At 41.8% G+C, this 26878-nt stretch overlaps 1 protein-coding gene across 1 annotated transcript in view; it reads left to right on the top strand.

Moving 5' to 3' along the window:
- Positions 1-26140, top strand: part of tbkbp1 (TBK1 binding protein 1) — a 74005-nt gene extending 47865 nt beyond the window's left edge. Inside the window, exons 6-10 of the mRNA XM_065949693.1 lie at positions 1960-2162; positions 4184-4245; positions 15274-15389; positions 18898-19685; positions 20993-26140. Of these exons, the coding sequence (XP_065805765.1) occupies positions 1960-2162; positions 4184-4245; positions 15274-15389; positions 18898-19685; positions 20993-21121 (1298 nt within the window). The 3' untranslated portion in view covers positions 21122-26140. The remainder of the gene's footprint in view (positions 1-1959; positions 2163-4183; positions 4246-15273; positions 15390-18897; positions 19686-20992) is intronic.
- The last annotated feature ends 738 nt before the right edge of the window (positions 26141-26878 follow it).

Genomic DNA, 26878 nt, shown 5'->3' with positions numbered 1-26878 from the left:
GTGCGTCCATCAATCCATCCATCCTAATGTCCATTCCCATCATCCTCTTTAAAAGCCTTGTTCCCACTTATCTCTTTACTGTAATCACTGCTCCTCTCCTCCATGTCTCCATCTTTAATCTAATCCAACAACCTTGGTTTTTAATGGAGGTCAGGTTAATCTCCGGCCTGTTGGAGAAAACCAGCTCGGACATTTAGTCCCTAACTCTCCCCTTCAGTCACACGGGAGCAGAGATCTCCAATATGAGTCGATGCTGGCGATTAAGATTGAATCATTCTGGCTCCAAAAACGTTCAGAGTGAAGCTGCTGTTGCTGTAAACTAGAGGATTTCTCTCTCTCTCTGTTTTTCAGCCTGTTGCTTCCATCTGTACTGCTGACTGATCTCTATTACGATTAGTGTGCAATACCAAATGTAAGAAAAGCTGTTATACTCATTACCATGCAAATTAATTCATCATTATCTCAAATGTATTGAACTTTCAAAGATGCTTCAAACAAGGAAGGTTACCCCGCTGATGTGTCTGTGTTTATGAGGAAACAGCCTGAGAATTAAATCTTTGATTTCCACATTTCAGCAGTTTTTTGGGGTCACTTTCTCAAAACATTTCTAAACTCTCAGGACTGAAGAGGTCCAGCAACACCTGTGGCCTTCATCGGGGTCATCAGCTGTTTAACCTCTTAAAGCCTTTACCTCTTCATGCACCTTGGTAGTTGGTGAAGTTGTGCCAGAAAACCCACACCTCCAAATTCTCAGCACTGAAAAGGTATCAGCCCCCTAAAATAAATGGACCTCAACCAAGAGGCAACCTCTGGTTTTGAAAAGTTAAGCCAATGCGGAAGTGCAAAATCCTGGAGTTTGTCGAGTGTCCGCTTGAGGCTGACAGGAAGTCACATACACATGACTGGCAAAAAAGCCGTTTTTACAGCATAAATTAACGTGTTTACAGCCTGGTCAAAAAAAAAATAGGTCTGATTACATATTGTCATCACTGGCACAACATTTTAATTTTTTTTTTAACTGAATAAAATAGAATAGAATTACTTTATTGATCCCAAACTGGGAAATTGTGGCGTTACAGCAGCAGGTTGTCCAAACACACAATATAATATTAAATACAAAGTAAATAATCACTAAAAATATCAAAACTAAGAATGGGAATATATACAACCAGGATTTAACTAAGCATTATAGTCTTAAATAAGAAAACATTAAATACAACATACTTTGCTAGAGAACTGCAAACATTTTGGATTTTAAAGCCAGAGAAAAGTCTCAGCCATCGACCGATCGTGCAGATTCCTTCTTGTTTTAAATAAAGCAGCACAGCATGCTAAACTCCGCTCCCTATAATATCATTGGTTGCTGATGGAAACACGGACACAAGAAATGTGTCACCGCCGCCGCTGCACCAGTTTCCTTCACTGAGCTACACCTTGATGAAGAGGAGGAATAACGTTGCCTCAAACTCACATATTTAACAGAAAACGAGTGTAAAAGTTCTCCTATTTCCTGATTCGTGCATGAGGACTCTGAGTGTGTAAGCGTTGATTAATAAGTGTGTGTGCATATGAATGAGGGTTGATTGTGAGAAAATCTCTTGTAGTGCAGACTGTGTGCACCTGTGACTTCACTTCATGGGTGTACCGAGGAGGAGGAGGAGGCAGGAGGAGCTGAGATAGAAAAGATGCTCCTGCTGCGTTGTTGCACTGTCTTCTGGCTCAAGGACAGTGTGTGTGTGTGTGTGTGTGTGTGTGTGTGTGTGTGTGTGTGTGTGTGTGTGTGTGAGCGGGGCTGAATCACTAACATGCCCACACAGGTACAAAATGAAAGATGCTGGCCTTGGAAGAAGTCAGCTCTTCAGCTCTTTAATAGTCATCTATTGTGCAACAGCCATGGACGAGAAAAACATGGCCGGGGCAATAAGCGGTGAAATGTTGACTCTCTTTTCGCTCTCTCAGTGTTGGATTGTCCGGCCATGACCCTGCAGAGCTCCCGTAGCCTGGACGCTCTCTCTGATCTGAAGCTGCAGCGGCTGGAGGCGGAGCTGGAGGGGGCGCGGCACGAGGCCCAGGGGGCGTGTCGGCGGCAGGAGGAGCTGAAGGGGGAGTGTGAGAGGCTGAAGGAGGAGATGAGGATGCTGCAGAACAACCACAGGGAACGGGTCAGTACATTAAGTACCCTCCAAATCCTCTGAGCCACACTGATGATGAAGACTTCATAAAACAATTAAAACATCTAAAAGTGTACATCATATTAAGGATCCATTTGTAGTCTCCGGCTCATGGAGCCAATCGGATTGAGTTTAAAAATCCCCCAAAATATAAATAGTATCGAGAACAGGGTCAGTGAGTGGCTGACCTCGGCATTTCTTTCCCTCCTGAAGGGATTCTGGTGTGCACACGCTCACAGTGATGGTCATCCTATAAAGCGTGTCAGAGATGATGGACAGTGTAATTCAAACAGCTTTAAAGCACCACAGGGGGGGGGGGGATATTTCTGGCATGGATGCCTTCGGTGGGACACAAATCCCTGACCTTGACAGTTTTAGTCAAAGCTTCAGGCGATGGGCTTTGCAGAGAGTACAGATCCCAACACACGGTCAGGACACGGCGAGCTGCTGCAGTCAGAGCTTCTGACTGATAACGACGGTTCTCTTTGATTAGTGATGCACTCGATCTAACACCTAAAGAAAACACTTTGAGACTTCCTTCAGGGGAAGATTGTTGCAGTGCCTGCTCCAGTTAATGTTTATGACACCTGAAGAAACTAAGAAGCTACAGGTTAGCTTAGCTTAGCTTAGCACAAAGACTTGAATAAGAGGGGCTCACATATCACACACGAGTAGAAGGGTTGGGCGATATAAACCAAAAATCATATCTCAGTATTTCTTAGCTGAATGTTGATACAAGGAATATATTTTGATATTTTTATCTGTAAAGAAATAACAAAAACAAAGTCAGTTCTAACTGCCAGCGCTAACGGTGTCGGAGTTGACGGACAGGGGCCGCCGCCGCCGCCGCCGCACACTACAGCTCCATTCGCTGCCATTTTAGTCAAAGCTCCTGTTTCCACAGTGAGCACCGCCGCAGTCCGTCTCCACAGCGTGCCAGCAGCGCCACTACGCTCTGCTCCGTTTCCAATTTCAATTTTTTTGTCAATTTTCAATGGCGTTACAAGCTGGACAGAATATGACAACCCGGAAGTCAGACAAGGAAACGCACAGAGGGTCTGGACAATTTCAAAATAAAACCAAATATACGGACTCACAATCGTATTTTCAAAACAATCAACATTAAGTGAAAAAAACAAAAAAAAAACACCAAATGAACAACAAAGTAACCTCAGAAAGACAAAGCAACATGTTGTTCGATCGTCTTTTTGTCTATTCCTGCGTCATCCTGTAGCGCTCCTTTAATGTGTGATCATCTGCTCGTGGCTGCGCGCACGCTCAAGGTCCCAGTGGGGCAGGGCGCGCGACGTCCGACAGAGCAAAACCGCGGCGCGCACAGGACTAGGTGGAAATTGGCAGTAAGTCAAATCCACATGGGCCAAAATGCCAAATGTCAAGCAGATGTTTTTATTAACAGCTGGATGTTAAATATAAGCTACCCGTTTGTGAAATTAAAAACATAAACAAGGCTCCTTAAATCAAATGAATAACGTCACTTTCCGTCTTCAGTTTGTGGGTTTGGCTCAGAGAGGGAGAGAGGCGGAGCAGGATGACGAGGGGCCGACAGGGAGAGGAGAAATAGGTGAACTGTATAACCCTATTGTGACAACATAAACTATATTAATGTCTGCTAAAAAAAACCTTGTGTCCTGAAGTTTCTCACAGAGTATCTTCTGCCTTAAAGCCACATCACAGCATCGTTACCCGCTTTAACAAGTTTAAAAAAGCTCAGTTACTCCCTTTGTCAGAGTAATGTTGCTAAAGATTGTTGGACGACTTCAGCTACGCCCACAAAGCTTTTTTTTAAAAAAAGTCCACAAATACACAAGAACACACCAACAGTGTCTGAATAATAACTCTGAATGACCAGGAGTCGTCTCCTCCCCGGCTTCTTTCTTCCTGTCGGTGTTAACTTCAAACATGTTGTCTCGATGGGTTTCTGCTGTCAGATTTTTGTCCAATATCCCACCAGCACCTGCATGCTAATCTAATTTCACGCTCTACTTCTGCAGGAAATGACTTCTCCGTGCAAGCAGTGTGATGTGGAGTGGATAAAGAAGGTGGGAGACGAGCAGTAAGTGACCGCAGCCGATCTCTGGGAGGGAGGGAGGAAGGGAGGAAGGGAGGAAGGGAGGAAGGAAGGAGAGGAGAATCTAAGGGAGTTATATCAGGAAGGAGAAGTGTTGATTTTGGAGTAAAGGAAGAGTGAGAGGATGAGAAAACGAGCGGTAATGTGAACAAACAGCCGCAGCTCATCTGTATCTTCATCCTCCTGCTCTGATGCTCTCAGGCCGACCTCCAGAGGCCTCATTAGAAACAAGGCGAGCGCTACATGGCCGGCTAAGGAGTACTATTCTTTAAGCCGCATTTATACCATATAGGACCGAGGTCGTATATATATATATATATATATATATACAGTTGTAGCCCAGGTCCACTGACGCCCGGTTTAATGCTCAAAACCTGTTTCAGAGAGCTTCTCACTAGCACTCATTGTTGCTAGGTTACGATTGCTAATCTCCAGTTCCCCAGGTAATGACCATTAGGTCCATTTTTAAAAAGCTCTGCGTGCTCAATATTTGTTTTTACATCACCAAGAAAACATGAAAACAACTTCAACCGTCTTGAAATGAGACGTAACATCTGAATAGTACATCTCATTTTAAACGAGTAAATTCTAGGTTGCCCCATTTGCCCCAATGCAGGCCTTTTAATGGTGTTTTTAAATCTTTATAAAAATTAATAATAACACATTTTATAGAGTCACATTAAAGGCTTTATATGCGATTTTTGGATCCAGCAGATGTCGCCCTTGAGCACCAGCATGAAACCAAAACAACTTGCGCTGCTACAGCTAATGCTAGCGATCTTTATTATGCTGGTATCTTCACACTGCATGTAAATTTACCTGAAATGAGCGTGATCTAGAAACACAGTTAAGCAGTGAGTACAGTATGTTATTCTTCTTTTCTCTAGTCCCTCAATTAAACAACTTTTATACACGAGGGGAGGAGTCAGCCGGCCGTCCGGGCGATGTAAACAAACTGAAGATAGGACTCTGAAAACTCTGAAAACATCACAGACAGTGGGACTCGGGTGTTACACTCATTGTAGACAGTCATGACTCACAGAGTTATTTTCAGAGGATATACTTGATTTCTACATTTAAGTGTAAAAAATCACATAGAAAGCCTTTAAAGGGACAGGGGCGCCAGATAGCCTAGCGGTTATGTTGCGCGCCCCCATGTACAAAGGCTACAGTCCTCATCGCTGTGGATTCAAATCTGATCTCGGCCCTTTGCTGCATCTCGTCCCCAACTCTCTCTTCCCAACTTTCCCTGTCTCTCTTCAGCTGTCTTATCCATCATGTAGGACCCTCTAACCAAAGGTAAAAATAAAAAAGGCCCGAATAATAATAATGTTGGTACTCACAACAACATCAGCTAATTAAAGCAGTTTTTTTTTAAAGTGATTTAAATTGTGGCAGGTCGGTTCAATCTCGGATGTGTTCGAGGTCCAGCGGGATCGGGTTCAACGCTTGGTCCTGAGGGATGGTGAGGTAGTTGGTGTCCTGGTTGTGGGAGGGTTTTGAAGGTAAGGAGAGGGACTTGGACCTGGGAGCCAGTGGAGGTTCTAGACTCAAGGACAGGGGTCATGTGAAAAACTACAGTATGATGTCATGATAGTGTGTCCCATTCCTCCTCTTTTCATACGATCTCAGCTCCTTATTGACTCACTCGCTGCAAACCTGACAGCATTAAAGTCTAAGAGGGTTCAGTGTTAGGCTTTATGGTGGAGGTTGAGCCTTTTTTTAAGATGGCAAGAAATGCAGGTTGAAGTTTGTCTTGATGAATCTGAGCAGTAGGGGGCAGTGTAGGCACAGTGTAGGAAGCCTCCTTGGTCATTTCCTCAAGCCTTGTGTGTTTTATTGGACATCTCTTCGCATTCTCTCTCATTTTTTAACAACTAGAACTTCACCAAAAAGATTTAAAAAAAAGATCATCCAGGCTGCCGTGTTTCCCCTCATTCCTTTAGCCGGTGACAGAAACGTTTTTAATTTGTGCACAAAGCAGAACTACAGAAAGCTGCTTCTTTTTCATGTCCTCCTCTGATACCTGAAGCATTGCATGACTGCTTAGAAAGAAGGTAAGACGAAAACCACAGCAAGTTGGGCAGCCGACTCCCACACAGTGAAACCCCAAAAGTGTTTCGATGGGGAGTAAACTGAAAGTAAACAGAGCAGCAAGCGGAACAAGAAGAAGAATAATTAAAAGAAGAGATCTTACTGAGTGTGTGCGGGCTTTAGGTGACGATGCCTGCTGCTTTTTTCCAACCCTCGGTCACCTTTTGGTTTTACTCACCAATATCACCTCACTCCCACTGACAAAAGAGTTGACTCTGTTTCCTGCTGCTTTTTCTTGTAATTGGCTCCTTTAGTGTAAACTGCACAGATTGATAAGGAAGACGTTTTTTTTTTAATTCCTTTTCACTGAATGTGCTGTGTGGAGAATATTTAACATGCCGCCTCAGCACATTATGGTCTTGAGGAGAGAGAGGAGTGTGTGAGGGGAAATCAGTGTTAGCAAAGCTTCTCCAGAGAAATAAAATAGTTGATTGAAAAAGCCTAAAATATATCATACTAATATCTAAAGACAGAGCTGGGAAAACCTCTGTTGGTCATTTAATTTTTCTGCTAATTTTCTTTTCTTGGATGTGAATTTTAAAAATGACTATTGTAATTATAACTTTAATCTTTTGTCAAATTCGGTTTCTGTTCATGTCCAAACCCTGCTCTCATGGTCAGACACTGGATGTATGTCGCTATGTAACAAGGATCGTCAACTGGCGGATCGTCAACCGTGGGCCAAATGCTTCCCATGCGGCCCCCAGAATATAAACCAGTTCAGAAAATGTGAGGAGGAAAACGATGTTGTGATATTTAAGGCATTAAAGCTATAAAAGCAACAACAAAGCAATGACTATGAATATCACTTTGCAAATCTAATAAAATGTTAACATTTTTCAACATATTTTGAAGTCCGGCCCCCACAATGTCTGTCTAGAAAAAAGCTGGCCCTTGTACAAATCTAGTTGATGACCCCTGCTCTATAATGATGTCCTTCCATGACCTTTGCACCCTGATGAAGGCTCTGATGAGATATCTACCACACTAACTTCATCTGTAGCCTTGAATTAATAAAAGGTCTTTTTTAACTTTTCTAACGGATCAAAGTGACTTTAATTTCTTTTTTTTTTTGCCTACATGCGTCACTCTTCAGAGGACTTTTTTCACTCAGGCGATCAACACATCTTCTCACACCTACTGTTTCCTGAGCGGAGGAAAAGGGAAGCTGCTTATTTAAAAGAAGTGGAGTCAGATTATTTTTGAAGTGTTGTATCAGGTTCTTATCAGGAGTTAGTGCTTCCCCTCTTTCTGTCACCATGTCAGACGTTATTTCCCTTTTTCTCTTGACTTCATCATAAACTGAAATTAATTGTTTTCATCACACATTTTATTTAACTGCATTGGTTGGTTCCTCTTTAATCCACTGACCTCTGAGAGTATGCTCTGAAGCAGTGACTTCATGAGTAGGAATACAGGACTGTTGAATGTCGGACGTAGAGCTAGAGTTACCAGAGTTTCAAACTTTGATTTGATTCTGGTAAAAATGTATCGCCCTGTTTCAATACCGAGTCAGCAAAAATCGCTTTTGTTTGACGTTTTCATGACAAGTACTCCAGCACATTGTCAAAACTGCAAAAATATGTTGACACATTTTGAGACAAAAAGGAATTTAGAGCACTCACACTTGTTAAACAAACTGGACTGTGGAGGTTAAACGCGCTCAGATGTGTGAGTGCGCCCTTTAAGGTTTTTCTAAGCTTTGGTACTTTTACTATCGATCATTGTAATAGTGAGGGTTGTATCCTTTTAAAACACTTGGTATTGAAAAGTATTAAAAAACGTTGACAAAATTAGAGTGACAGCAAGGTGAAGAGGTGAAATATTCAGAAATAAATCCCTCACTTTAAGAACTATCTTTAAAGTAGAAAAGCGTCTTACCGATACATATAGAAGCCACAGTGTGTAGATTCTTTTCTGTGTCAGAACTTCAACTAGTTCCTCCAAACAGAGATCGCTCTGAGGAACATTTACTGAAGCACATGAACTCAGTTTTGATAAGTACTTTCATAAGTCCACCATCTGTTGAAATTCCTTTTCCTGACTGAGTTTTTGTCAGATAACACAACAAAAAGAATCCAGATTTCTTTACTAAGAAAGTTTTGTCCCTGGTGGCATTTTGTTGTTTGGGACAAAGTTTTTCTATTTTTGCTATTTGAAAACAAACTAAGTTGTCGCGTGTTGTTCCTGGCTTTTTTTCTGTATATGTAACTGTTTTCTTTTTAAAAATAATATATTTTTCTTTTCTACTCGCTTTTAATTGTGTCCCCGCATTCATGCTGTGAGCTCAACATCACCGTAAATGACGGAAAACCTCCGTGTCTTTCATGTTAAAATAAAGGTTTTGAATGATGAGACGTTATCTAACTAACACTGAAGTCCTGATTGGTTCATTACTCACACCTGGACTCTGGTTTATGCGAGACAGACGTCTGACTGAAGAGCATTATCAGAAAAGTTTAGTTCACGCATAAATCATCCACTTCCTCCACTTGTCTTTTTCTAAAAAGATGAAGGAAACCAAACTTGTAGCTTTGCTGTGGGTTTCACTTTTTCCAGTTTTGAAAAGCCAAACTGTCAGCTCCCCCAGCTTGTGTAAGACTTTCTGCCACCCATCACATATGTCATTCTTACATTTGTACATTGTTGATTGCCTCACTTGTCACTATCGATACGTAAACACGCTGCCCTCGCCGACCACAGGCCACAGCGCTGCAGACGCTGACAGAACAACAACAACGCCCTCACCTCCCAGCTGCAGAGCCACTGACTAATCCTGTTCAGCTTTCAGAAAGTGAGAGCTGTTTCCAATAAATCACGACATGCTGAAGCTTATATGAAGTGGACTTCACAATTCTTTATTTAATCAAAGATAAGTCAACAGTTTAGGCTTTTAAATCCACAGAATGAAGCTTCAGTACATTTTCTTTTTGTTTAGTTTTTGTCATTTAGAGTAACAATATGGGACTTTTCCACCTTAAAAAAGCAGTTTTCAAATCTCGATTTTATAACAAAATTATATTCAACAGGGAGACCCTCCAACGTCCACATCGCGGCTCGATCACCTGTTTACTGCACTATGTAACTTCTCAAGAGAAGTGCGTACGGCTTTAAGGCACGTAGTTCACACAGCAGCCTTCCGGTGTAAAACGAAGCCAGTTAGCCGTCTCTGTCTCTGCACCGTTTGATACGACGGCTGAGGCTAAGACGCTATACCAAGAAAAGAAAAGAGAGAGAGAACGAGGAGGAAGCGGAGTGTACATCCATGCAGATATTCTAAGTCAGGGATGGGCAAGTATCTTAAGATCGGGTATTCTCACTCTGGCTATGAAAGTCGGTTGAAAACAGACTTTTTGTGAGATGTGTGAGTTGGACAAAGTGCAAACTGAGTCCCATTTTCTTTTGCGTTGTACAAAATATGATGGTTTGAAATAGCTCGTCAAAAAACCTGAAATATTGGAGTGAGCAGTTCGATGTGTTTAAGCTTTCTAATTTTGTCTCAAAAGCTTGGAAAAGAAGAGAAAATATTCTGTTTGATGAGCTTGTCTTACTTTTTGTTTTGTGACGATGAATAGACCGACTCTGCAATCTGATCCTGGAACGTTTTTAACTCCTGGTGTCATGTTAGCCCATGCGGGGCGGGGCAAATAAAAGTATGAATGACACAATAATAAAATAAAAAGTTCTCCACCCTCTGCCTGTAAGATGCACGTTGTCTCAGATGGAGAGGAGAAACAGCACTTTGTGTTACTGCTTAAACAGATCGTTCATTAGTTTGCAGCATATATCAGAAATAAAGGTGTTATCCTAACGTGATCATTAAAATGTATTTTTCCTGTCTCAGACTTTCATTGAGAGTCAGACTCGGTCTAGACGACGTAAAGTCTCCCTGTAGAAACACTTTGAGCTGAATGTTTGCTGCTCTGTGTCTTGGTGGTGTGAGAACAGTTTGACACCTCTACGCTCAGCTGAAAGTGCACTGAGTAGTTTTTCTGAAGTATGTACTGCAGAGTGTGAAAAGCCTCCAACACTTAACACACCCCCCAACCCCCCACCCACAACGTTGCCCCCCTTCCAGGAGGCCAGAAAGAAGTTCAGTTGGTTCATTTCTTTTATGAACGTCCGTTTTGCAGTAAACACCACCGCACAGAGACAGGCTTTAAGATCATTCACAACCATGCTGTCCCCCTGAGGCCGCTTCTTTAATGGGACTGCAGGGGTGTGTCCAGACTTTTCTGACTGGGGGGGTGACCCAATAGGGGCAGGGGTGGCATAAAGTTTGCATGCACACCTGATGAAAGAATTAAAATGGATAAAAAGGACTCTAAAAAAAGAAAGACATGTACCAAAAATAATTTTTTTACCAATGTGACTGAAACATAGTTAGTTCATTGCAGGTTCGGCATTATGCAAGAGTTTGAAAGCACATTTTTTATGGACTCATTCCCTTCTGACACCCCTGTCTTGTGAAATGTGCAAAGTACTGATTTTCAATTTAAAGGCTTTATGTGCGATTTTTCACACTTAAATGTAATAGAAATCAAGTTTATCCTCTGAAAATAGGATTTTGGGTGGGGCCAACCAAATTTTTCATGCGGGGGCCCTGGCCCCCGCATGAATTATGATGCATGCCGCAGACAGCCAGTAGGGGGAGCAAGACATGTTTTGGCTTCCCTTTTTTTGGAGCTGTCATGTCGTCCATCTTTTATTCACAGCACAAACAAAGAGCAGCTAGATCTCTCAGGCAGATGCAGTTCTCCTCAGTGATCTGGGGTCAGATATCAGCCCACACTCTCTTTACATTATCTCGATTTCCGCGTCACAAAGCTCTCATCAATGTTGCACCGGCTTCATCACACCCCTCCTACGCACCGCAAGTCTTTACAGTACCTGCACACTGCCTGCTACACACATCAAGCAACCCCCCCCCCCCCAAAAAAAATACATGCAACACGATACTGACAAAGTATTTTTAGGCTCAACACAAACAAGAGAACTGAAGAAAGAGGCAACAGTTGAGTTCACACATCTGCTCTAAGACATAGAGGTGTTACTGTACGACCTGCGGCCTCTGACACAGATTGTCAGAACACAAATCACAAACATGAAAAGTGAGACGGTGAATGTGTGAAAAAGGAAGAGCTGCATGAATCTGGAAGTGTCCCTTAATTCAGTTTAAGCTTAGAGAGAAAGAAGACTCTCACACACTCACACACACAGATGAGAGTAACCGGAGAATAGCGAGGGGACAAAGTGTGAGCTCCGACCACCACGCCAGTAAGTCACCTTATTACTCGTCCTTCTTAATGGTTCTGCAGGGTTTTTTGTTTTTTTTTACAAAAAGCCACACGTAGGAGCGCTTCCATTTTTAGTGAAGATGACCTTAAGTCTGCACCACAAAAGGAGGATGTTGCATTTAAAAAAAAGAAAAGGTGGGGGATGTAAGGGGGGTTTGATACCCCCACTCTCTCTGAGTCAGAAAAAACAAGGTGGGCCCGCTTCAAAAGGCCGAAACAGTGGAAGCTATGAGTAATTCTCAGCTTTTTGGGAAATTCCTATAACTTCCTTTAAATAGTGTCCAAAGCTCTTTGTTACACAATGTTGATAAATCTGTTTTTTTAAAGTGTTTGTAAAAGCGACACATTGTGGACGTTTTTCAGTATGTGTGTGTTTAAAAAGAGTGATGATGTGCAGAGGTGCAGACTAGATTAGATTTAGAGACGTTTAAAAGGAGTGTTCATCTTCATTAGGGAGCAGGCAAACACAGCGGTGAGATGACTCAGTGGAGTTAGTGTGTGAGGCTGCTGCTTAACGTATTTGATATTATTAGTCAGTGTGTTTTATTGCCGTGCTGGGAGGCTGCAGGGTCCGTCTCTTCACTTCTTTTTTTTTTTTTGGTGCTGCATGGCGTTTACAAATTTTACAACAATGCAAACACGATTAAATGAAAATGAGACATTTGGGTTAGCGTGGGTTATACAGAGTGTGTGTGAGGGAAATATTCGATCACAGTGAATGATTTCATCTGATTTCAAACCTTTATTTAATTCAGATTCTTTATTGTCCCACAAAGGGGGGGGGGGGGGGGAATTTGTCCCGCAGCAGGAGACAACAAACACAAGGACAACATCTACAAATCAACGACGTAAAAACACAAAAAAATATAAAACAACACAAAACATGGCGACAAAATCAGTCAAGAGCTCAGACCAAAAATCAGGAATTCCTACCAATTTAGTAAAGTGAAAAGTGGAGGTGTGCACATTGGAGATTGTGGAGTCTGTGGGGGCCCAAGGCAAGAAAATTCACATGGGGCCCCTCCAAACAGCGTTCATCCTCATTATGTTGTAAAAAAAAAATTCAAAAAAATGTTTGCGGAAGTCATGCATTGAAGTGTCTCTCCTCCCTAAAGAGGACTGCACACGCATCATAAAGTCTGACTATTATATGAAATATCCCCTTTCGGGAGGTTTCCTACTGTTATTGCAAATGTTGCACATCAGCAGAAGCGTGTGTGTTGTGAGTCATTATTTTATCTGACGCCATCTCTTTAAGACGGGTCCAGTTCAATCAAGAGGTACGGTTTGGTTGGTGTTGTGTTTTGAGATCAAACAATCTGCAACTCATGCAAAATCTTTTTCATCTGCTGCTTTTCTTATCAGGTGTTTGTATCAATGTTTGTCCTCATGAGGGAAATTTATTCTTTATCTTTAATGAACTATTAAAGGCATGCTACTCTCCTGTAACCTTCTTCAAAAATACAATATTAATTTTCTAGTGCATTTCACACAAAGTTCAGAGCAACATTTTCTAAACATGTTGAAAAAAACAAGCTGTAGAAAGCTAGAAAAAAAGTATTTTAAGAAAAGAGATATAAATGAAGGAAAAGAGGGCGAGATCAAAGGCTGTGCTTAAAAGTTTCAGCCATGTTGTGATTTGATGCTTAACTTAAAGGAGACATATACAAAATCCACCTTTACAGTGTTTCTGAACATATATCTGGGTAACCTGAGTGTCTACTGACCCACAAAATGTGAAATAAACCCATCCAGTCCTTTGTTTGTGGTCTGCATAAGTCTTACAACACAGAGAAAAATGCTCCATTTCAAACTTGCTCTCCTTGTGATGTCACAGTGGGATTCTGGTCAAATAAATCCCCTCCCCTCCCCTGGTATCTCCACCCATAGACTCCACCCCCAGCCTAGAGCAAATTTTTTGTGCAGGCCCTTCATTTTTATTCTCTCTACAGAGGAGTGATGTCTACTGGGAAAACTCAGGGGGGGTCATTGCATTTAAAGAGACACACACACCAAAACGGAGCGTTCTGAGAGAGCTGGTTTATTCAGGGTCACAAACCTCCTCTGCTGCTTGATTCATGTTATATTTTGAGCAAAGCACAGCACAGATGTTTCATTTAGACCACAGGGGACTGTTTGAAAAGGTGGAAGAGGAGGATGATATGTCGTCTTTTAAGTGTGTATGGGTAAGTTGAGAGTCAGTGTGGGAGGGAGGGAGGGAGTGATGGGGGGATGGAGTGGTGCAGAAATTCAGCATATGGAGGAGGAAGGTGGGGTTAGGGCACCAGGGGAGGGGGGCGGAAATGTTTCTGAGCGAGACAAAGATTCTAGTCTAAACATTTCTTGGATACTCTAACATATGTCATTACAAAATGAAGTGGTATAAGAAATAGTGACTGGAAGATTTTTGAGTCACAGTGGCAGGTCGGCAAAAAAGTGAATTTCCAACCGTGGTACAGTAGGTAATAAAAGTGAAATGTTTTAAGACACACTTGGTAAAGAAAGCTGAAAAGATAAGGAGAGAAAAGATTCTTTATGGGGAACTTTGCCCCCGGGCTTTAATGCAAAATAAATATCCAACTTGTGTACATGAAAAAATAAGACAGTACACAGGACAGGTAACAGGAAATACAAATCAAGTAGAGCATGAAATTGCACACAAAAAAAACTGCAAGATCATCAAATCACAAGATCGTTTGCAATAAACCACAAAAGGCTAAAAAGGATTTAAACGTATGATAAAAAGAAACAAGATTAAAATACTGACGCACACAAACACATCAAGTGTACTTAAGTTACTTCCCCGCTCTTAAAGCTGCAAATGTTTAGTTGCTAACTGAACTCGCTCTCCTGCATAAACAAGATGTTACTAAGACTGGCATGATGAACCTCCGATTGTCTTATCAGATTTGATTTGAAGTCTCACCTAGCCTGGTTTATCTCACACCATCTGTTGTGCAGGAATGACTATGTTTCAGATCAGCACTGAGGAGTCTACAAAAAATTGGTTTGGCATTTAAGATAAGCGTTGTTATCAGATCTTTGAGGGTAGTTTGCAGTGACTAACCGTAAAGTGACATGTCTCTATCTGAATACAGAGCTCGGCAGTTATGCAGCCTACACTATATCTGGATGTCTGATGTCCTGTAAAACACCTCTCTTCATCCCACCTAAACTTAAAAGACAGATGGTTTCTCCGATCTTCTTTTAGATGATGATTGCATGACAGTTATCTGTGATGTGGGATTACAGCTGGTTGCCATGGCGACATGACAGTAAAGCATGTAAAGCAGACCTCTCGTGTTTACGCTTCTGGAAATAGAGCTGCTCTGTCAGCGTGGCCCCAGAGAGAGAGAGAGAGAGAGTCATGACACATCCTGTATGAAATGGTGTGATTGATTTCGTGCTCTCCCGTTATGCGCAGTGACATGCATGCATGCAAAAAAAAAAAGGCCTCTCAATTAGCCGTCCTGATCCGCGAGGCAGCAGAGCTCATGTAGTTTCATACATCTTAAAGAAAGCATTTGATTAACGTTCCATTGATCGTCCACTTTCTGATGCTTAGTCCCTCTCACATTGTTCTGTTGTGACGTCATGACATCTTTTGGCTTTCCTCCTGCAGGGTGAACTTGGCTCTGGCCTACACGGAGCTGACAGAGGAGCTGGGACGCCTCCAGGCTCTGAGCTCCAAGCAGACGGAGATCCTGAGGAAGGCCTCACAGGAGCAGGCCAGTCCAGGTTAGCATCTACAGGAACCGTGTTTATAAAAAGAATCATCCCTCAACTCTTATTGTCAAAAGTCCCATCGACGTCACTCTACCGTCACATGCCGACTGTCCAATCAGAACACACAGTCTGAACTAACTGTGGTTTCTTATTTCACATATCAACACAACTTAATGCATGAAATCCTGATTTGTAAAAGGGACCATGTTGCAATTTGATGCATTGTAGCGGAGTTAGCTTGAAGCTAATGTGCATCTGCAGTCCCTTTGCAGCTCAACCTTTGGTTTTTAAAACATTAGTGTTGTAGTGAAGACCGCACTAACCGAGACCGAGACAGACCCGGGAGCAGAGTGCTCAGAGACCGAGACAAGATCGAGACATTTAGGGATGGAGACAGAGTCAAGACCAAGACCATATCTCTGTAAAATCATCATCTTGTGTACAGGGGGCGTGACACTCACTTTGACTGTAACACCGGGAAGGTTGCGGACATAATCAGGAGGATAAAAATCAGACTATGAATGAATTTAAGTTATCTGTTCTTTTAGAAGAGGCTTTTTCCTTCTTATTACAGTAATGACTTGGAAAAATAGCCATCAGTGGTTCCCAAGTTCACCCAGTCTGAGACCAAGACAAGGCCGAGTAAAAATGCTTTAGATTCTGAGACGAGACCTTCAAAAAGTGACCGATTTCGAGTGCTACAACATAAGAAAACATCAGTAAAAATGGCTGCACAAATAACAGAGTAACACTGCAGAGCGCTTCATCACATACACACCGAGAATGTATTATGAAAGTTAAAAGCAGTGATATAAAATCATCAGTGGTTACAGAGATGAGTATCTTCCAGCAGATTTTGTTTTTAAAGCCGAGGATAGATTTGTAGTTCTTAACGTCATCTAGTCGAGAGTTCACTTTGTGACAAAGAATCAAAACACAATATTAAGTCTTACAAAGTAGCTCACAGTTTATACACTCAGAGTGTCTCAGATGTGTTCTTCTGTCCTGTGTTTGATTTAATGTCTCCGCTCAGACCAGCTGGAAGGAGTCTTACCTCTGATCAAATCTAAAATAAGGATATTACAAAATGTTTAATATAGTTTAAATAACGTAAACTTTTTTTATGGCATGAAAAGAAAAGCTTACAATGGTCTTTTTTTTTGGACAAAAGTAAAAGTAAAAAAAAGAGTCAAACGTGTAACACAGCAGAAGCAACACCTTCTCTTCCTGCATGTACACACACACACACACACACACACGCACACACAGCAGATGCCTCACCACGACACCTCCTAGCCTTCACCAACCATAGAGCCTCACATGCACTTCCTTTTCTGAGCTGGAGATGTAACAAACTGAAACACTCGGCTGCACGAATCAATGAACAACTGAGCCTGACGACGCAAACACAGAAAAGCGAAATTTAAAAAAGCCTCTTCCCCCGGGTCGCGTTGTGTCACATTTATCTCTAAATGTGACTTTAACGGCTCCTCTGTGTAATTAGAGTCATGATGGTTTGAAGTGAGTTGATTGCCTCGTGGCTATCTTTAACAACAAAACAAATACTTTCAATGGATTGTTGAAAAGAAAACGGGAGACGGGAATTAATATGCAGTCATAAAAAAGTCTCCCGGGTGTTATTCAGTGAAAATAAGCACAAACTAAATGCTCTTCTTTGACTGTTTTCTTTTAATATAGAGGCTGAAAAAGCACTTCAGAGCACGAACGCCCCCCCTTTTTAACACCTCGACAAAACGGGCCGTGAATGATGTTTCCTCTTTGATATGGAGAGTGGAGCTGAAACGGTGTCTGACTCATCAACATATCTTGTAATTACACAAACAGTACCTAATGTACCCGTGCAGATCTCAGTCTTTAAAAAAAAAAAAAAGAAAACAGAGAGGAACATTCCTTATCTCATCATGCATCTGGAGAGGGATTTGTTTTGGTTAAAAGTACCGCAAAAAAAACCTCTTCTGATGTCAAATACCAAAAAAAAAGAATGTGTCATTTTGTTGAATAATACGACCGACATTTCCTTCTGCGAGGAAATGTCAGCAGCTAGATTGATGTGGCCACTTATTGTTGTCCCTTCCCTTTAAACTATATGAACAGCTGAAAATGAGAATGCCACGACAAGACAGAAGAGCGTAAATCTAGCTGCCTGTTAGCTCTCCAGTTTTCAGGATTGAAGTCATGGCTCTGCAGACAAATCAGGTTGTTTTAATCCAAACTGGTAAATCAACTCTTTCACTGGTTTTGTGTATCAGGCCTGTTGACTGTATATACATATGGACAACGCGTCTTTTCAGGTTTTTCAGAACTGCCTCCATCTCCATTAGGACCGACAGATATGAGATTTTTGGGGCCGATGTCGATATAGATATTAGAGAAAGTAAAAAATCAGATACTGATAAATCAGCCTATATCTCTCTTGGATCTTTCTTCGATCTGTAGAGATAGCTATTGACACATTCATTGCGTTTATCCCATAAATGCAGTTATCAAACACTTGGAAAGATATAAAGAAGACAAGATGGTGACTCAACTGAAAACTAACTGTGCATGTACGTGCGTCACCACTTGGCACTCTGGAGAGCTTGTTTTTTTTAAAAGATTTTTTGGGGGATTTTTGGGCCTTTATTGGAGAGATAGGATAGAGGATAGAGGATAGAGTCGTAAATCCGAGAGAGAGTGGGGAATGAGATGCGGGAAAGAAGCCACAAGTCGGATTTTGAACCTGGGCCGCCCGCCCAGAGGACTACAGCCTCCGTACACGGGTCGTGCACACTAACCACTGTCCCATCTGCTCCAGTGATGATGCTTGTCGTAATCCATTTTGCACAATCTGCTCCTGACAGTCAGAAAGAGAACTGGTAGTGAAATACAATGAAACTGAAATTAAAAGCTATTTGACTGGTCCATAAATCGAGTAATATTGCTGCATATCTTATAAATTAGCCGATACTGATATCCACTTGATATGCTAATATTGGCCGATATTATCATCTGGCCAATTAATCGGTCCGGATCTTATCTGCACATCTTCCAAAAAATAAAAATCAATTTGGATTAATGAAGACAGTTATTGATATGAAATATTAAGTAAATAATGAAAAGAAGGACAAAGAAAGGAAACTCTAAAATACACTTAGTCAGATGGTAATCAGATGTCATAAAAAGGCACCATTCTTCAAAGGACCTCTCTTATTTACTGCTCGGTTCTTCCCGCATTGTCAGTTTAAGAAAAGACTAAAAATCCTGACACTCGTGCTTTGTGGGCTTGGTGAGGTTTTCAATGGAGTAGAAGACCATGTTGTTGACGAACAGATGTGCAAGCTGGAGTGTCTAATTATTTAGAGGTGAACTGTCTAACCTGAAGTGTTTTTAAGTCAGAAAATGAAGGTCTGCATGAACATGCTATGACACTAAAGGGGTTTTAAATGTTTAAAATCGTGCATTGGATTGTTTTTTTCTTATTTTCTGTGAATGAATGTTTTTTTTTTTCCTGTTTCCTCAGTCCAGCGTCACTCTCCCATCCACCACCAGCGTCACTCTCCGGTGTCTCAGCGCCACTCGCCCATCTCACAGCGCCACTCTCCTGTCCCACCCCAACCGCACCACTCCCCGATTCAACCGAGACGCTCCCCGTCGCTGCAGCGCCTCTCCCCGGACATGCACCGCCGCTCCCCCCTGCTGGACGTCAACAACGGGCCGGCCTCGTACTCCTGCCGACCGCCCAGCCAGCACCTGAGGGCCAGCTTCCAAGGCCGCCGCAGTTACTCGGAGGTCGCCGACCCCTCTGCCTACCAGTGCCCGCCCCGCTTCTCTCTGGACCCCGTCTCCACCTTGCCTAAGCCTCGCCCCTACATCGACGGCTACTCAAAACAGCAGACGCAGCACATGGGCTCTCCTCACGGTGGACTGCAGCACAGAGGCTCGCCGTCCTCCCATCAAGGAGGCGGAGGAGGAGACGGGGGCCACGGGGAAAGCTCCATGCGCCACTCCAGGGAAATGCCATTCCCGCTCTCTGAGGTAGCCCACCTGCATTTTGAGCCCCCTCCTCCTTCCACACCGGCCCCCCAGCCCCCACAGTCCTCCGAAGACGAGGAGGAGTGGACCTGCCCACATCCCATCAGCCCACCGCGGACACTGGGCGTGCTGTCTTCTGCGGTGCCCAGTGGTGTCATGAGAGGCCCGGCGTCCTGCTCGGCCTTCCCCATCCCTCAGAGGTCCAACACCCTCAGCTGCCACCCGCAGCCCGGGTACTTGTCAGCGGAGCACGCTCAGTCCTGGCCTTCTATCAATGTGAGTTTAAACAATGTGCTGAACCAAAATGCTTTTCTACTTTTCAAGGGAAGGTTCAGGCTGTTTTTTTTAAGTGGGATTGTGTGAGGAACGTAAGGGATAGGACAACATGGACGCCTGAACCGTCCGACGAGCAGGAGTTGCGAGCAATGCAGGAGTCCTCTTTCCCCCAGATTTATCTATGAAGTCTCATTTTGACATTTTGTTGTTACACATTAATCCCCCTGTTGTGTTTGGGTCACAATCATTATTTTAACAAGAACTAGAAGAACACATGACGTTAACACATAGGACCCTCAGATAGAGATATGTTATCAAGATAAGTTCCAGTTGAAACAATTGGGTGTATTTACTTAATTTAACCCTATAGAGCGCTACAGGAATGAGTCCTAAAACCCAGAAGTAAGTTAGCATTTGAGCGCCATGGGGTCTAACATCTAAAAGTCAACGGGGATTTTGTCTCCTGAAGGTTTAATCTTTAGGTTAAGGTGAATATTATGTCAGTAAACTATTTATTAAACTACGTGGATTAGTTTATCGGAGATCGTCTGAAGCGTAACGCTAGTGACGTCACAATCATCCCACCGTGGTGTAGTTAGCTTGTAGCGTAACGTTAGCTTTTTACTTCTGTCGGCCACATTAACGCTTCAAACATCATAAAGGTGGCGTTCATCTGTGAAGATTATCCTGCTGAACAAAACGCCTACGCTTCAGAAACGTGTGTTAGCCACAGAGATTATTTTCTGCAATGATCCAATGCACAAATCCCAGAGGAGAATTCTCGTTAGGCCCCAATGGAGATGCTACTTCCGGGTTGGCCTACAAAATCACGTCATTGTCATTCCTGTTCTCTATAAGGAATTATATTTAATTTTTATGAAGTTGCTTTGTCACCTACGCTTTAACTCAAATGTTGAAAAAAAGCCTTAGTTCTTATTTCTTAATCAAAAAATGCAAAAAGAACTGCTTAACCATTCTTCTAATTAGTTATTTTTATCTCCGTGATTTTACTTATTTTACACAATGAATCAGTACATGGATGAGTGTTTCCACTTGGATTTACTACCCGTCTGTCTTTTGTACTGTAAAATAAAAAAACCTTGTTGTGTAAGTCTGAAGAGCTCACTCACAAAGTAGTGGTGTAATTCTGTTTCCTCCCACTGGATGACTAATACAATCCAGAGAGGTGAGTAAGTTTAGTACCACGTGTGATTGATACTGAAGTCTAACTATACATCCACCTGTGTGTGTGTGTGTGTGTGTGTGTGTGTGTGTGTGTGTGTGTGTGTGTGTGTTTCCCTCTGCAGCTCTGGATGGAGACCGAGGAGAGCGACATGCGGAGCTGCCCCCTCTGCCAGCTGATATTCCCCGTCGGTTACCCTGATGACGCACTCATCAAGCACATTGACTCCCACCTGGAGAACAGCAAGATCTGATCGCCATGGCAACCAGCCCGCACACATCTGCGCTCTCCTCTTATAGATTATGTAAGAGACATGGGTAGAGCCGGACCGATGGAAGAGAAGTCACAACCAAGAGAATCACGGTGGCGATGATCCATTTGAGGAGGGCATGTCTGTAGGGATGCAAAATGTGCGCAGTTATTTTTTGGGCAGCTCTAAAACACGATCGTCTTTTGTGAGGATGGGTCCTTTATTGAAAGCTTTGCCTGTATAATGACCGGCTCTGGTTGCTGCTGTTTTGTTACGAGTCTTGTTGTGTGGTTTCAGGCAGTTTCAGGTGTTGTGTTGTTTTCCGCTTCACAGTGTAAGTTTGTACACTTTGATTTAGCAAAGTAAGCCAAAGACGAGGAGCGAGAGGCAAGCGGGACGGTTCAGGGGCTCTGCATGTCAAAGAGTTATTTTCAGTGTTACGGTTAATGATCAGGGACAACTGAGGCGTGTTTCTTTCCCCCACACTGCTTTAAACACTGTACACCTGCTTGGACAATTTTTTTATTTTCACAAATTACAAGATTTTGAAGAAGGATTCTTATCGTCATCTGGTGGAAGGTGGCTTCTTAAAATAAACGGATGGATTTACATTTTGTTAAACATTTTGATACTGAAGTTTTAGAAGATTGACATTAGCCCTTTTCACGCACGCACTCCTGGAAATTTCGGGAAATTGCCGGAACGGTCTGCCCCTGAAATCTTCCAGAGTTGCTCTTTCACAGCGGGACATTTTCCCTGTCAGACCCGAACGAGGGGAGGGGGTTTCAGGAGGCAGGACATGAGGATGACAAGGAAATGGCAACATAGTCCAAAGCTAACAAAAGCTGTCCAAGACTGTCCAAGCTACTGTGAATGCACAGGATACCCACAAGACTGGAAAGGAACATACTGTTGACCAGAAAAGAGTATGAAGCAGTTTCCTTACATGCACGAGGATTGCACTGGATGCATCAACCCCGACAGCTAGAGAGCGGCCGGGGTTGATCTGACAGCAAGTGAGAAAGTCCAGATGAGATCAGGGTGAAAATGTTTGCCGGATGCGTTCAAGCTCACCCCAAAAGTTGGAGGAGTTTCGTGCAGGTGTGAAAGGGGCTAGCCTGGCTGACGTCTTATTGATCAGGGTGTGATGCTAATTCACTTTCACTTCTTTGAAACAAGAAAGCATGTTTTCATGGTAGTTGAGAAAGAATAAAACGTTCCAGTTTCACATCTTATCATCTTTACACAAACCGACCGACAAGCTGGGGAACATGAATGTGAAAGTATGTGTGGAGGAGCCTGACGGCAGTTTTACACCGGACTGAATCATGATGATGCCCTGCAGGGCGGGGCACTGATGTTGATACATCTTCTTACAAGTGGAGAAAACTTTTTTTTTGCTCAGAATATACCTTTTGCTTGCAGCCTGTTAAAAAAAAAATCTAAGTATCTTAGCACTTTATGTTAGCATAGCCTATAAAATGTATCCGTTTTCAGTCCCCATATATATTTTCCTTGATTATTTACTATTTATATTGTCAATCTGTAAGGCAAAAAAATATGGAGATATATTTTTGCAAATGTAAACACTCAACATGTCTCATGTTGGTTTTTCTCCTGTGTGCTTGTACACTGATGTATATAAAGGAGTTATGGAGATATAAATCCCATCACATGGGATTGTTTTCTGTACAAAGACTTTAGTTTCTCTCCTGGGATTCCACTCGGTCTTCCTAAAGATCTGACTTTTCAAACAGTTTGATGTCACGACTGCCCAGACCACCCAACAAAAAACAGCAACATAAGGATACACACAACCGGCCGCAGGAGATGAAGATTTCTGGACTGCTCTGAGGAGGAAGCTGCAGGCTTTAAGTGTATTTCTAAATTGGAGATCTGACACCAGGAACATAATCTCCAGTCAGCAAAGTTATCTCTGCAGGGTTTCAGCAAAGACAATTCTGCTCTTTTGATACATGGGTTCAGTTTTTCTCAAAGTCTTATCTCCAGATCTGCTTGTGAAACTTTCTTTTGAAAGAAAAAACACAAAAACAAAGTTACACTGATGTCAGCTCACTTAGGGTTTCAGTTACATGTGCAGTTTCTAATGTCGGGGACGTCCACACACCCATGCATTTACACCGGTTTGAAGTTACTGAGGAAATGAAACGAGGTAGATGAGAGCACACAGCGCGATGATTGCTACTGCAGGATGATGTAGGATATGATGCAAGGTATGCATCACCTAACTTCTACCCACCTGAAGCACTCTTGATCAAAACTCTGAGTCCAAACACTCTGCAGAGGCTTTGCTCTGGGGATACAAGTTTCCTTTGATAGGTCAAAACAAAGTGAGTTTTTCAGGGCGTCAAGACGGTATATTATGAAGGGATAACTCTGGTTTATTACTATTTGGACATTATTTTAGTGGATATGGAGACTGTGCGCGAAACATCACTCAAATTGATGCAGAACTGCTGCTGCTAGCATGCTAACGGCTAACCTAGTTAACCAGGCACTCCGAGCAGTTCTCTATTTTCTTCAATATTAATATAATGCTGCTAAAGTTTTTTTTATTAACTTCTTTTCATCATTCAAGAAAAATGTTTTAGAACATGAAAAGCATGGGCATTGTCACATCTAATTGAAGTGCAACTGATGCCATGTAGCCTTTAACCTGTAGGACCTGTAGCCATGGCTAATTTGCAGTCCTTGTACCTGGTTAGGATTTGAGGAAATAACACACATAATACAACAACACTGTAAAATAGACATTAACACTGATTGTTGTGTTAGCATGCTAATGTTAGCACACTTTGGGTAGCGCATAGCTTCATGTTGCACATAAATCGACACAGAATGACCACGATCTAAAGACACTATGTGACATCCAAATAATCAGTGAGTATGTTCTTCTTCTCTAGTCCTTGACTAAAACAGCTTTTTACTCAAGGCCGTCCCGTCCATGTAAACACGGCCCGACAACAGTACAGCCAGCGGAACTCGAGCTTCTCACTCATTGTAGACATTTATACAGCATATATTTTATTTCTGTTGTATTTATTTGTAAAATGTTGCACGTTCTTTTAAAAACCAGGCACAAAGATGAAGAAAGTGTAGAAATCACAAGGCGTGGGTTGTGATTTGTTTTTGCATCGTTGACTGATTTAAAGAAAGGCGGATTATTTAACGAAGAGCTCTGCCTGATTCTGTGGCTGATATCTGAAAACAGTCCCTAACACATAATAGAGTCGAGGGGGGAAACCCCTGACTGCTACTCAGAAATTCACAAGAAAACAGGAGAAGTTCAAAGTAAGTTAAACAGTGATATTTTGTTGAATTTCTTGTGGCTTGTTTATACTTTACCATGATCATATGACCGTCTGTTTATCGCACTTACAGACTTTTTTTTTGTCTCAGTTTAACCACACTCAGAGAATTCAGCAATTACCTTGGTGATTTTAAATGTTATTTAACCACTAAACTAAATAAACTGGAGTTATCCTTAAAGCTACTTCCTGGTGGATAATAAAGCCGTACACAAAGATACTTGACCATTAAATGAAAGAGGGCTTAATGACTCCCAATTATTCTACACTCTATGTATGTTCCTATATGACTCTATGTAAAAAAAATATATATATCAAAAAGTGTGTACAGACAGGTATTTTGCAAGTATGTCAAACTAATGCAACATGTACTCTATTATCCAGCAACTTCAAATTGGAGTGTCTGTATATCAGTATATATAATCCTCGCCACCACAAACACCCTAAATATGAAATATATGCCAGATATATACAAATGTTACCCAACACAGTTCCTCTTTTACTCATCATATAGTGGTTCGTCCTCTAGTCGACTTATATTCAACTACAGGACCGCCTTCAGAGAAGATGAGATTAAACTATTGTTTCCCGCAATACAACCACCAGAACACTAAAGAGGAATGGAAAATGAATGCCTGTGAATTATTATTAAGCGATATAAAGTCTCTGATTATGATATTTTCTGATCCGATGTTTAATGCAGTAAAGAAAGAACGTTATTAAATATGTGCAAAGTAGACGACTACGCCGATGATGTTGTAGTGTTACATTGAAACTAAAAATCTAAAATTGAAGATTTTGAGTTAACTTGATCTTTAACATTTCAAATCTGACAGCAGTTAAGTACTTTTTTGTTAAGAAAAGGAAACCAACAAGTGCATTGTTTGAAGATTGGTACCTTTTTTTTTTTTTTAACCCCTTCATCATCTTTTTCTCACAGCCAAAGGCAACAGAATATTTCCTGTTTTGTCAGAAAACAGAGGATATAGTTTGTGGTTTTTCATGAGCCTGTCTTGGAGAGGGAAGATGCTGTGCTGTGGTAAAAGTTGCCGGGATGTTGTTAACAACCACAAACTGTTGTCTATGAGCTGCGACAACGAGTGAACACTCCTGGTATGAGTTCGTGTGATGTGTGCATATTTATGCTGCAACACATCCGTGCAGAAGCTGTGCTGAGGTCCGTTGTGTAATGGTTAGAAAAGCTACACCAGGTTTTTAAATTATTCTTTGCTTTTTGTGTACATGAGGCTGTAAAAATCAAACAAAAAAATCAGAAATTATCTCATCTGTGTTTCCTTTTTTGGGTGTCATTACAGCAGGCTTACTCTGTTTTTTCGGGCCACAAAGTGAGCAAATCCAATCCAGTTAGAGATTATTTTATCATAAAATTATACTCAGTTACTCAGGAGACAATGACCTGGCCGTTTCATTTTTCTGTTACTTGTAACGCTCCACTTTCCTACAACTCATTTTAGTCAGGTTGATCTCCTGTGTACCATGAAGCGCACACCGAGACCTCAGCACTAATTAGCTCTCCACAACACTAATGAGAGGTAATGGTCTAATTGTACTTGGTGGTACAACTCTGCTGGTATTAATTACAAGTGCAACCAACAGAGGAATATAAAGAGTCACCTTTTCTTTCTCTCTGTCTGTAAATATTCCTATAAATAAACTGGAACTTGCACTGAAAGGACGTATGGACTGGTTTCTTCACCCATAATAATTGATGATGTCACCTCACATCTTTCTTTACTCCGGAGGTTTTGACACATTAGGCTTCAGGAGAAACACAATTTGTGTGAAAAGAAGGGGAACTTATGTTGAGATATTCCAGCTAAGTAGCTTCACAGTGTTTAGTAAGTGTCTTTCCCAATAACCCTAAATACAAAAAAATACTTGAGTTACATTCCTTAAAATGCATGAGAGAGCATACATCATACTTAGTCAATGTTTTTGTGTCTTTTTTTAACCTTTATTAAAACAGGTAATTGACCCATTGAGGTCACAATCTCTTTCACAGGGATGACCTGGCCAATAGGGCAGAATCATGATAAACATTACATGATTAAGAAACAGTTTTCAAACATGTTTAGAGCAAAAAGAAATTAAAATGTGCAGCTAAAGTGCATGAGTCGTGATCACAGATTACAATTTAGAAACACAGACAATGGTCTCGCGTTTTCTTTTGTCATTTAAGATCCAGCAAAAGTGAAATGAGATCTGCCAGTTTGGAGTCGTTTTGGGAAGAAAGTTCCCTGCAGAGGGAACAGACAGTTTAAAAACATCACATGAGCTCAAAGCAGAGTGGCTTCTGGTTCTTTGGAGGTTTGAACATAATAAAGAGGGAACCAAACCAAGAAGACTATTATAAACAAGACTCAGCCAGTGTATATACCTGCACACCTCCAAGGATGGCACATCAGATTAA

Source organism: Labrus bergylta, chromosome 21 (genome assembly GCF_963930695.1).
Source record: "Labrus bergylta chromosome 21, fLabBer1.1, whole genome shotgun sequence".
Classification (NCBI taxonomy): Eukaryota; Metazoa; Chordata; class Actinopteri; order Labriformes; family Labridae; genus Labrus; species Labrus bergylta.
Note: the sequence above shows the minus strand (reverse complement) of the source record. Positions and strands in the feature narration are given on the sequence as shown.